This window comes from Falco naumanni, chromosome Z (assembly GCF_017639655.2).
Source record: "Falco naumanni isolate bFalNau1 chromosome Z, bFalNau1.pat, whole genome shotgun sequence".
Taxonomy (NCBI): domain Eukaryota; kingdom Metazoa; phylum Chordata; class Aves; order Falconiformes; family Falconidae; genus Falco; species Falco naumanni.
The window spans coordinates 21,106,309-21,118,921 of record NC_054080.1 but is presented as its reverse complement, the minus strand read 5'-3'; the positions used below and the strand labels follow the sequence as shown (position 1 = coordinate 21,118,921).

Here is a 12,613-nt window from a genome sequence, read left to right as displayed (position 1 = left end):
CAAGATGTCCCTGAGCTATAAAACTGGAAGCTCAATGAGTTGGAAGCTGGATGATATATCACTGTGCTAATTCTATCACTATGCTTAAACCATCCCTTCTTGACTATTGTTGAAGATATTAGGCTACATAGACTTTTGATTGGATGCAGGGCTATTCTTAGGCATTACAAAATGCTACATGAATTGCACGGTGTATTATCCTACACCTACTGCAGTCATTTACCAAGTTTCTGAATTAATTTGATTATGAAAGATACAAGATTCTGAAAGATAAATATATTTAAATAAACAACACTGCCAAAGATTAATTACAAGTTTGGAACCTGTTTCAGTGTAACAGTACAAAAAGCCCCTGAGGAAAAATACAATGAAGATTTTACCTCATCCCAAGCAAATGAACGCCCAAACTCAAAATGGCCCTTGAAAGTCGTATGTTTCTTAGTGTACAATGACCTTTCAGTTTTTCAGCATTCTTTCAGACAGTGCAAGACAGACTTGTTGGAGCACCCAGATATATCCACCTGAACAACATGAAAGACCGTCTTTCAGTTCTTGAAATGGGCAGTGCAATCACAGGACAGAGATCATAATTCAACAGTCAACTACTTTATTGCTCTCCAGAAACTTTCATATCATGCAGCATACTGATTGGCTCTTCCAGTTACCCGATACATTCATTATTTTGTGAAGTCTGCTCAGTTTTAGGAATCTCTTACTTTTGCTCGGCAGAGAGGTACTTGATAATATAGTCCTAGGATTATCACCTCAATATTTTGTATTTTCCCCTCTTTTGACATCGAAGTCCTCATATAGTTTAAAGAACATGTCTACACAAAAAAAAAAAAACAAACAAAAAAACCAGCTCCAAAGAATCTGTACTATCCCACAGGGCACAAATGATGTTCCTAAAAAACATTCATTCACGCTAGAATGTATTTTGTAAATGGTGGCACTATGTAATGGGAGTTATAAACCAACACCATATGACCATACATTAACACAGACAGGACACTGAATAAATGAAGCAATCTCAATTATTAATAGATGGTAAGTTCTAGCAGCTGCTATTTTATAGGTTGCAAAGGGTAAGGGCAGTATGACAGAAGTGTTTAAACAGCAGTTGTTACTTTGTAAAAAAATACCACAGGATGCAAACCTGCAAGAATCCTTTTTTTTAATAAAATTCATACATAGTCTAGTCATCAAATTTAATCTTTTTCCCTTGGAATGCTGTAATTTGAGACATTTGTTCCCGGCGCCGCCTGCTTGCTTCCCATGACGGATGAAGAGGCTGCTCCGAACATGCTTTCTTATTGTCGCATTTAATACTGGTAGCTTTTGCAAACGGTTGCTTCTTGAGGTGTGGTTCCTTTTTAAGAAGAGCTGTGCAAGAAGTACAAAATATAATATTAACTACATCATGAACCTTCATAAAAATATGCTAAAACTACTTTGAGACTGCAGATGTTTTCAAGAATTTCTTAATGAGCCACAGGGAGCACATTCGTCTGAATGTTCCCAGCAAGATTTCCTCACCTTGCAGTCCAATAAATTGTCACTTGGTAGACTGCAAATAGTAAGGTTTATTACTACTGACCACATCTAAAATTTGTGTAGACAAATACTCAGCAGTCTCAGCTTTTTTCTTCATAATAAACCAATAAGATATTACACAATGTAACTCTGTATGCATGAAATGATATCCTTGATGTAATGAATTCCAAAATGGTACCATATATAATAAATGGAATAAAATATTGAAGGAGCTGTTAAAGGTATTAATTATGAGATAAACTACTTGTGAAATATCATAAGCTGACACCTTTAACTGTGCACACATAACACTAACTGCTCAACATGAAGAAAGATGGAAAAGCACTTTCCTACGTTTCCCTACTTCAAATATTTATAATATTAAAAAATAGGAAATAGCAAACCATATCTGCAGATCAAAATGAAATCTCAATGATTGGACCATTTTAACAATAAATGTTGAAATATGTGCCACAAACCTGAAATGAAACAGAAAACTAGCCTATCATGACTAGACTGCAGAAGCAAAAAAATCTCAAGAAGGTTTTTACTCTTATAACTTCATCAGATTAAGTAATACATACCTGTTCTTCCATTTTTTAGAGGCTGATCTTTAGAATTTCTAAAAACAAAAAAATAATTTAAGATTTATCAAGAAACTTGTAAGACAACAGACACCTGTGAGTAAAGAATAGTTATCACCAAAACACTTATGCGAAGACTTTTCTACCATAACGTGCAAAACCCTTATATATTGTTTCCTCTTTGTTAATCAAGAAGTAAAAATACAAGTATTCAGTCATGATTTAATTTGGACGCAGGTCTATTTAGAACTCCTATGAATATGTCAGTGCTAATGCGAATATGAAAAATACGTGTCACGAAAGCCCAACAACACTGCAGAGCAGTTTATGTGAAAGTGTTCTAAGCTGTAATTAGCTGAAATTCTCCTTGTTTGGTAAAGAGTACTAAAAATCACAACAATTTCCATTACTGGGAAGGAGAGAGGGAATGGAGAACATAACAAGAAAAGGTTTACCTTCTTCTGTTTTGAGATTTCTGATCAGAGGTAGACAAAGAACTGCAAAACATTGATTCTAGCTTGCTTGGTTTTGCATGTGGCTTTCCTTTTTCCATGATTAAATCTTGTACTGTCCCAGGTGCTGTGTTCTTTCCTTTCTTCAGCATGTTTTTCTGAAGGCTATCCTTTTCTTTTGCTGAAGAAGGATCAGTACCTGCTGCTATCTTTTTCTTTCTTTTTGCCTTGCCAATGAAGAAATCATCACTGCTGTCACTGTCAGAATCTGATGACTGGTTATAAAACCTTTCTTCAGTACTATCATCAAAGTACTCCTCTTCAATAGGATGTTCCTGGTCACTATCATCATTATTTTTTTCTTTTATGGCACTGAATTTGTTCATGCTCATATTTTCTTTCCTTTTTTGAAAGTTGAGCTTCTTTCCTGTTTTACTCTGACTGCCTGCTTGCATTTCTACTGCCTGAAATGAAGATTCTTCTGTAGCATATGCTGTCTTCATTTTCACATTTTTCTGCTCAGATTCACTCTCACAAAGTTCTTCACCCACACTGTCAATTTCTATTTTCATACTAATTTTTGTTTTGTGTTCACATCCTTGCTGGTTTTGAGCTTGTTTAAGAGCTTGGTCATCCAAATTCTTATTGAAATGTGCTGATTTAGGCTGTTCTTCTGACTTAGCCTTTTTTGAAGGAGTGGCTTTGTCTGGGTTCTTTCTTGCATCCTTAAAAGCTTTTACAGCAGCTATACAAGGAGCAGAAGAAAAACCTTTTGTTGCAGATACCCATGAGTTTACATAAGTTATTTTAATATAATAAAATATCTTTGCAAGTTAAATATGTTGTATTGAGTAAATGTACTTTGAACGTCCCTATCAATCATTTACTGAACACAAGGGTCAAGAAATACCTTAAGAGTACAGCACCAACAAAAGTGAGGAAAAGAACTTGAAATTATTACTGATTGAATACACTATTAAACTTGGATTTAACTGCTTTTCTTTCAGCAAATAATCTGCAGTTGATAATCATGTTCATTTAGGGCATTACTTTGTGTGTGAAAACTGCAAACAAATAGTAAATTGCTCAGATACAATTAAATGAGTATTTGACATACTCTGTTATTAACAATGTAATTTTGTGACATTATTACTGGGACTTGTCCCTTTTTAGGACTTGTCCTTTTTTAACATCAACTTCAGTTGGAAAGACTGAGTTTAAAGAGAACAAGGGATAACCTAAAGAACCAGGAAAGGTTCCCAAAGAATTCTGGGGACAGTTTCCAGAGCAAAACCTCTTAGCTGCCTTTGGAACACAGTTTTAATTCCCCTTTAGTTTTGTATCTGCCTGTTATGTACTCATTGCCAGTTCAGTTCTATTTCATTTAGAGATACTCCATTATACCCCTTATGAGCCCTGTTTGTCCTACAACCTGTATCTTAAATGTCATATAGTATACTATCATGTATAAGCCCATTTCAACCAATATAAATGACTACAAGGTTGTGACACTTTGTTCACTGCACCTAGTTAAGGTAACTACAGAGGCTTTTCCAGTTTTTTACTTCTTTTATACTGGTTGTTCATGTCAGGAATGTACAGGAACAAGATAACACACCAGTAAGCTACTGAAGTCATAAACAAGTTAATATAATATTACATACCTTTCAGTTCAACAAATCTGGATTTCAAGATGGGGTGTGTTGCAAGTCTTGCAATGGCTCGCTCAGTTGCAGTACAATTTGGCTATACAAAATAAATTCAAAGGCATGAAGTCAATAGAACGGTGAATACTTACACAGGTCTGTATCAGTTATGCTACAATGCATACTAATGTGATTCCGGACTACTAAATGAACACCAGGAAAAGCTTAATAATATCTGAATATTTCTTACCCTTCCGGTATTACTGTCATTTTAAATGAGGAAAATTTTGACTGCCAAACATGGACAGAAATGTAACAGACATGTAAATCTGCTGTTTCTTAGGTAGTTAATAGGGATAATACGATTTTTATTTTAAAAGCATACCAGACACATCCTTCAGAGCTAACATACTGATTTTACATTCACTATTTCTTATACATACAAAGCAAATTAATAAATCCCCTGAATAAAGAACATCATATTGGTAGAAGGCATTCTGCATCAAGGAGTACAGCAGCTTGCAAAAAATGCAGTACAGATGCCACAGAAGTAGGCAAAATTACGTAGCAGGTATTGAAAGAATATACATTAAATGTGGTTGAGAGATCAAACTTGATCTTAAAAGACAAACGACCATGAATTTGATGTGGTGGAATACTGGAACTCTGCACAAAATCATAGAATCATTTAGGTTGGAAGACTGTTACAATCATCATGTCCAACCACTAGCCCAGGACTGCCAAGTCCATCACTAAACCATGCCCCTAAGCACCACATCTACGTATTTTTTAAGTACCTCCAGGGATGATTTCACCACCTCCCTGGGCAGCCTCTTCCAAAGCTTGACTACCCTTTCAGTGAAGAAATTTTTCCTAATACTCAATATAAACTTTCCCTGTGTAACATGAGGCCATTTCGTCTTGTCCCGTCGCCTGTTATGTGGCAGAAGAGACCGACCCCACCTCACTACAGCCTCCTGTCAGGCAGCTGCAGGGAGCGATAAGGTCTCCCCTCAGCCACCTTCTCTCCAGACCAAACACCCCCAGTCCCCTCAGCGGCTCCTCATCAGGCCTGTGCCCCAGCCCCTTCCCCAGCCCCGCTGCCCGTCTCTGGACACGCTGCAGCCCCTCAATGTCCCCCTTGCAGAGAGGGGCCCAGACCTGAACACAGGGTTCGAGGGGCGGCCTCAGCAGTGCCCAGTGCAGGGGGACGGTCACTGCCCTGGTCCTGCTGGCCACACTGCTGGGGACACAGGCCAGGGTGCTGCTGGCCGCCTGGGCCCCCTGGGCACACTGCTGGCTCCTGCCCAGCCGGCTGTCACCCAGCACCCCCAGGCCCTTTTCTGCCAGGCAGCTTCCAGACCGATTCAAAGAACAAATACGATATTCATGCTTTAATGCAAAGGAAAAGGAGAAAGGTAGGAATTGCTTCTGACTCCCTCTTTTATATATCAGAAGTCCTAGATACAACACACTTGTAAAAGCTATGCCATTTTCAGGTTCTTGCCATCACTCTGCTTGAAGAACAAAATGAGAGGTATCTAAGACTTCCAAAGATAGCTTTGTCTTCTTTTTTCTTTGAAGAGAGGGAAAGACCTTCCTCCCTTCCTCCTAGCAGTGCTGTAATGGATGTATGTTTAAATTGTTGCTATGTGTGATTTCAGCTATATGGTACAGGCAGTACTACAGCAGAAGCCACCCAAACCAACAGACGATGAGCCTTGTAAAGGACCAGGCAAGTGCCCCATGACCCAACCTGAGCTGTTTTGGGCAGCCAACAGCTCAATGTTAACACACTGCCTGTCCTGTCCCAAGAGACCACTGCAACGGATGGAGCCCAAGTCACATGTATGTAAGTGGTAGAGAACAAGGGGAGGAGACTGCACTGGCTCTGCCCTGTGACAGAGTTAACTTTCTCCACAGCAGCCAAGATGGTGCCATACTTTGGATTTGTGACTAAAGCACCTCAGAGTTCGTAACACACCAATGTTTTAGCTATTACTGAGCAGTGCTTGCACAGTATCAAGGCCTTCTGTTTCTCACTCTGCCCTCCAAACAAGTAGGCAGGGGATGGGCAAGAGGTTGGGAAGGAAATACACCTGTGGCAGCTGATCCAAATCGATCAAAAGGATATTCTATTTCATACCAAGTCATGTTCAGCAAAGAAAAGCTCAAAGAAAGGAAAAGGAAAGGAAGGATGTTAGTGGTTATGGCATTTTTCTTCCCGAGTAACTGTTATGTGAAATGAATCCCTGCTTTCTGGGATGTGGCTAAACATCTGCCTGGTGATGGGAAGTAGTAAATAAATTCCTTATTCTGTTATTGAACTTTATCTCAAGCCATGAGTTTTTCTCACTTTTGCTCTTCTGGTGCTATCCCCATCCTGCTGGGTGGGTGAGTGAGCAGCTGCTGCGTGCTTAGCTGCTGCCTGGGGTTACACCTACAACACAAATGCTACCTAACACATCAGCCATGCATATTTAAAGAATCTGATTTGCTTGACCTAAGAGTGCTCAGTGGGGAATCTTACTTGTTTGCATATACATTTTCTTCCGGAAGAATTATGCCACTTAATATAAAAAATTATGTATTCATTGCAAAAAGACAGATGGACACTTCATGCCAACTACTAGTGCAGCAGAGTCACTTTCAGTGCTTTGGCCTGAAGGAAAGACAGCAGAAGACACTACATCTACAGTAGTGCCAGTACTTCTGAATGCAGAAACTAATTGGTTTGCAAAATGTAAATCTTGTTCCTCAGGCAATGCAAAGCAAATCCTGTTCGTATTTCTTTTTTTCATAGTTCTAGAGCTTACAAAATATACTCCAGGTATATCCATCCATACTACATGTTTGAAGTGCAGAGCATCTGGGAATTCTAGTACTTTCCTTTCTTCTCAAGTCTCTGCTATTACAATGTTCTTTCTTTATGTCAAGAAAAACTGGAAAAAAGTTTTCTCTGTAGACTGTCTACAAAACTATGAACACTGACCAGAGGAGATGGGTCAAAAGGTGGGTCCATTTCCAAGGGCCACTGACTGGCTTACTTTCAGGCTAGCCTAGCTCTGAGAACTTGAAATCTGAATTTTGGTCCCCGTGTGCCACCAGATTCCTGGGATAGCAAGCTCACAGCTCACATTTCTGAAGTTCAAATGCTATTTTCTTCAGATATTTTTCTATAGCTGGAAAATCTATTTCTGAACTTAATTGATACACTTTTCCCCTCAGCTACTTCCTGTGGGTTTTGAAAAAATACACCATGAAGTTGAGAGAGCAGCAGCAGCTTCTGTGCAAAACCTGGTGTCCTTTAATTCAAGTATTTATAGAAAAGGTTTAAGCACATACATGCCAATCCATATGGAATAACCACGTTTTCTCCTTATAGCAAAATACATCAAAAACACTACTTACAGTGATAGACAGTAGCCAACAAACATACAATATGACATTTACGTTCTTTAAAAATTCCTACTTTTCTGTTTGGTTTTTTTGGCATATCCAATGCTCAATGTATTTTTCCTGAAGTATTTTCCAGTACATAAAACCCTGGCAGAAAATAAATTGTAATAGAAAAATGTCAATTGTATTTACAGCAAGAACACCTTTTCCCCCTCCTCCTTGCCCCCAGTATCTGTAATTATGCAGACACTGGAACTGGACATGTTTATTCTCAAATATTCCTGCTATTTCTTGTATTATTTTGCACTGTTCATTTTGTCACACAAGAATGTCCTAGTACTTTCCACAGGAACACTCTCCCTCATTCAATGTGCAACTGAGGCACTGCAAAGTGAACAAAGCAACTAGGCAGTGTAGAGTGTCACACTTTTCAGTGAGAAGTTGTAAGCTACATACAGAACCACCTGAAAGTCAGTCTTCTCACAATTCTTGTCTTGGTAAGTCATGCATTATTTCTTTATATAGTATTGAAGACGTCTATCTATCATCACCGAAATGTTTCATTAAATTCCATGTGGACATTTAACTGAATTAACTGCATTGATCTCTACAGTTTGAAATCTCTTAAAATGAAAAGAAACCCAAACTGCATAAACAAGCATTCTTCATCCTGAGGGGTAGATGTGCACACAGATGCACAAACTTCAGAACATAACTTGTCAGTTACAGCATAATAAAGCAACAGTTGTATAACTTACACATGTGGAAATACATGTATGCCCCACTTAAGGGAGACAAACTTTGTACAATGTGGCAATGATTGGGAAGAGAATGGACTTATAAACTTCCTAAGATAAAAACAGATTCACAATGCAAGTTTTGAGATGCACTGGAACAGGGGTCAGAAGTACGGAATGGCTCTGAGAGCTGGCAGCACTGGGTAAAACAAAAACAAACAAACATAAAAGCAGCACGATGGAAATGTCAAGCTGAAGTTCTCTGGGGAGTAACTGCTTCATACAATTCAAGTGATAAAGTAAGTGAGAATGAGAAAATGAGTGTCTCAGCACCTTGGGGCAGATGGGCTTGCAGGAGTTGAAAGGGATACCTTGTTAGCATACTTGAGACAGTAGTGCTTCAGGAAGAATTACAGGGCAGAAACCTGGGATTCACTCAGGAACGTGAAATGGTGACTTCTAACCATTGCTTCATTCTGATCTCTCTTCCTGTTCAAGCCTACTTTTGTTGGTACCCTCTCTGCTATAATTGTAATCAGTAACAGGAAAGAAAAAGGTCATACTTCCATTGACTTCTGTACAGAAGGGGATTGCCTTGTTACACGTCTCACAGAAAAAGACTGCTACCAGAATTTCAGCTGGGTGAAAGGACCAAACTGGTAATGCTTGGTGGCCCTGCATCTGTCCCTTTAAATCATATCTCAGTTATTGAAAATAACAACATTCAAATGGAGACAGTTCAGAAACCCCACTGACAAGTATGCAGTACATGGCAAAAGCCACGACATGAAAAGTAACCCTGTAGCATGTCATACTCCAGTTCCTCAACTAAATGGAAGTGCAGTTTAATGTTGAGTGTAACAACAGCCTGATTTTAAGCAAAAAAATGGCAGAGGTAATACTAACCAGGGTAGAGCATAAAGAAAAAAAAACCAACCCCAATCCTGGGCCAAAACAAGATGTCATTTCAATACCCTTTGTAGCAGCTTAGGAGAAGAGCTGTCTCTGTACTTAAAAAAACCCACACAGAAAACCTGTTAATCCACACGTTCTTCCCAGAGCTCTAACTAGTTACAGCTGTCCTTCATAATAGCAGATGTGGTTAATGTGGAGTCACAGGGTGGCTGAAGGTGCCAAACCATGGCTGCCACCCAAGTCCATCCCATGACCTCATACTGGTTTTGGAATAAGACCCTTGAGAAAATTTACTTTCTGACTGTGAAATGCTGTTAGTTCTCCCTCTTCCTTTTTGTCTGTAAGACTTACAGGATGTGATTTGTGGCCATCAGACATTGTGAATAGTGTGGTATGAGAGGGAATTGGTTAATGGTATCTCTCATGGCAGCACTGCTGTCTCTCAGCTCTTGAGAGCAACAGATTGTTTGTTGACTGTGCCTCATCTTGGTAATAGGAGGACGGATCAACTAGAGATTGCAGTAAGCAGGTCTCTGTTATATGTGGCAAAAGTTTAAAAGAGGGGGGTTCTCCTAAATACTGAAATAGCAATCCCGTAGTGTTCAAAGGAGAGAAACATTCGCACTCAGTGCTTCAGACTCTGCACTGGAAACGGAGCGCCCAAACCTGTCAGATTAATAATCAACTTTTACTCAGTTTTTACTCAAGCTTTCCCAATTTTTTCACATAGTATCAAAATGAGGGAATAAGTGTTACAAAGAAGTTGCTATACAGGCTTAATAGCAAGGCAGATGAGAAGTTCTTATGGCAATTAATTCTGTATGGATCTCAGGAAATCATGCAAATTTAAACAGACTTTTTAATTGGACTATATACAAGTTTCGAAGTAGTCTAATGAAAAATTTCCAAATGAAGCTAGAGTGTATGTCCTAACAAATCTAAAAGCTTTGCAAAAAATGTCAGCACGATAATGTCTTGTAACAGAACAACAAGGAAAGGACAATTTCTTACAAAACATCAGGATACACAAGTAAACCTGGAGTCCCCCTTGGCTTCTTGCTTATTATTTTTTTCAATGCTTGCCACAGTTTATATTTATTTAGGTTGTTTTCTGTTATTGTGGTAATTCAACCATGAAAATATTTGGATATTTACTTTATTTATCTTGTAAGCTGTGGTGTGTTGACCCTGGCTGGAGGCCAAGTGCCCACCAAAGCTGCTCCATCACTCCTCCTCCTTTGCTGGACAGGGGAGAGAAAATACAACAAAACCCTCATGGGTCGAGACAACGACAGGCAGAGATCACTCAACAATTAGCATCTTGGGCAAAACAGACTTGACCTGGGGAAAAATTACCTTACTATCAGTCAAATCAGAGTACGGTATTGAGAAATAAAAACTAAATCTTGAAATTCCTTCCCACCACCCCTTCCTTCTTCCTGGGCTTAACTTCACTCCTGATTTCTCTACCTCCTCCCCCCTGAGTGGCAGAGGTGGACAGGGAATGGGGTTTGTGGCTGATCCCTCCTCCTCAGGGGGAGGACTCCTCACATTCTTCTCCTGCTCCAGTGTGGGGTCCCTTCCATGGGTGACAGCTCTCCATGACCTTCTCCAGCATGGGTCCCCTCCATGGGGTGCAGTCCTTTAGGAACAGATGGCCCCAGCATGGGCCCTCTGCAGGGTCACAAGTCCTACAGCAAACCTGCTCCAGCCTGGACTCTTTTCTCGACATGTCCTGCCATGAGACTCCTGCAGCACAGGCCTCCCATGGAGTCACACCCTCCTTTGGACATCCACATGCTCCAGTGTGGGGTCCTCCACGGGCTGCAGGTGGGTACCTGCCCCACCGTGGGCCTCCACGGGCTGAGGGCACAGCCTGCCTCACTGTGGGCCTCACCACGGGCTGGGGGGAATCTCTGGCCCAGCATCTTGAGCCCCCCCTGCCCCTCCTTCTTCAGTGACCTTGGTGTCTGCAGAGCGGTTGCTCTCACATATTCTCACTCCTCTCCGGCTGCAGTTGCTGTTCCACAGTAACTTTTCCCCCCTTCTTATTTACCACAGAGGCACTATCACTGTTGCTGGTGGGCTCAGCCTTGCCCAGCAGTAGGTCTGTCTCGGAGCTGGCTGGCATTGGCTCTATTGGACATGGGAAAAGATTCCAGCAGCTTCTCACAGAAACCACACCTGTAGCAGCCCTGCTACGAAAACCTCCACACAAACCCAATACAGAAGCATTATGGAAGCTGAAGACCCATACATGGGGTACTCTGGACAACCGTTGCCCATCTGCAGAACTGTACACAACAGAAGACAGAGGTCTGGAGAATCTAGCTGACATTGTGTTGATGGCAGAAGCACTGACTGTGCACTCATCACTGACTTCCGCAGACTCTTCAATCCAGCGTCAGGGAGAAGAATGAGATTCTTCTAAATCCTATCAAGGTGCTTACACTGCCCTAACTTAAATTGCATGTCTGGACCAAAGCTGCTCTTTCCCCCATAATTTTTTTCACTTAGATTTCCCTTCACTCCTACATGTATTTTGGCTTGTCTTTTATAAAAAAAAAGTGTATGAAGTATAGACTTGGTTTCTATCATTATCACCTCTTCTTTTAAAATAAGAATTGCAAAATAGGCCACAAATTCAAACAAAAACGTATCTCTTGCTGTTCTCTGCTGCATGCATGATAAAAAATACCTACCATCCAAGCATCTGAAAAAGTTTAAAGGCCCTTTAAGAAGCGCAGCACTTTACAAGTGTTAGAAGACCACATTTAATTGCAGTACAAAAGAGCCAATAGAGTTTCATTGGATTAACCTGTCACAACTAATTTAGCCAGCCATACAAGTGTGAGGTAAATGCTTATTTTTCAGGTTGAGAAATAGTCAAAGGGAAATGGAGTGTTTCATCCCAAACTACCACAGTGATCTACAGCAGAGCTTGGCATAAACCCCAGACCTGCCCAAGTACAAATTATGTACTTAATCTTCTACTAATACTTTCCTTCTTCTCTTTATGCATAAAATAATTCCTATGATTGTTTCAAAAAACAAAGGCAGAGCAAAAAATTCCAGAATAAAGCAGGCATGGATTCTTAGTTATCTCCTCATGGAGAACAGGATCAACTCTAGGTGTAAACTGAAATGCAAGATTATGGGTAAACTCAAATGCTGCTAACTCTTATTCACTTCTTCCAGGGCTAGTAAGAATATGTGTCTGTAATCCTCTCACTTTGGCATCCCACAGAAACAATACACACATTTTTAAAGAAAAAAATGTTAAAATGTTAACTTTTTAAGGTTATGAATGAGGATACAAAGCGAGCACTGTGCTAATTCCCCCACTC

General features: G+C 40.1%; 1 protein-coding gene across 2 annotated transcripts in view; it reads right to left on the bottom strand.

Annotated features, from left to right (window-relative positions):
- Positions 1 to 590: 590 nt before the first annotated feature.
- SRFBP1 (serum response factor binding protein 1) overlaps positions 591 to 12,613 on the bottom strand; it is an 83,167-nt gene continuing 71,144 nt past the window's right edge. For both annotated transcript variants that reach the window (XM_040580203.1, XM_040580202.1), the window contains exons 5-8: positions 4,234 to 4,315; positions 2,573 to 3,314; positions 2,118 to 2,155; positions 591 to 1,383 (exon numbers count right to left, since the gene is read on the bottom strand). In XM_040580203.1, coding sequence (XP_040436137.1) covers positions 1,196 to 1,383; positions 2,118 to 2,155; positions 2,573 to 3,314; positions 4,234 to 4,315 — 1,050 coding nt within the window. In that variant the 3' untranslated portion in view covers positions 591 to 1,195. The remainder of the gene's footprint in view (positions 1,384 to 2,117; positions 2,156 to 2,572; positions 3,315 to 4,233; positions 4,316 to 12,613) is intronic.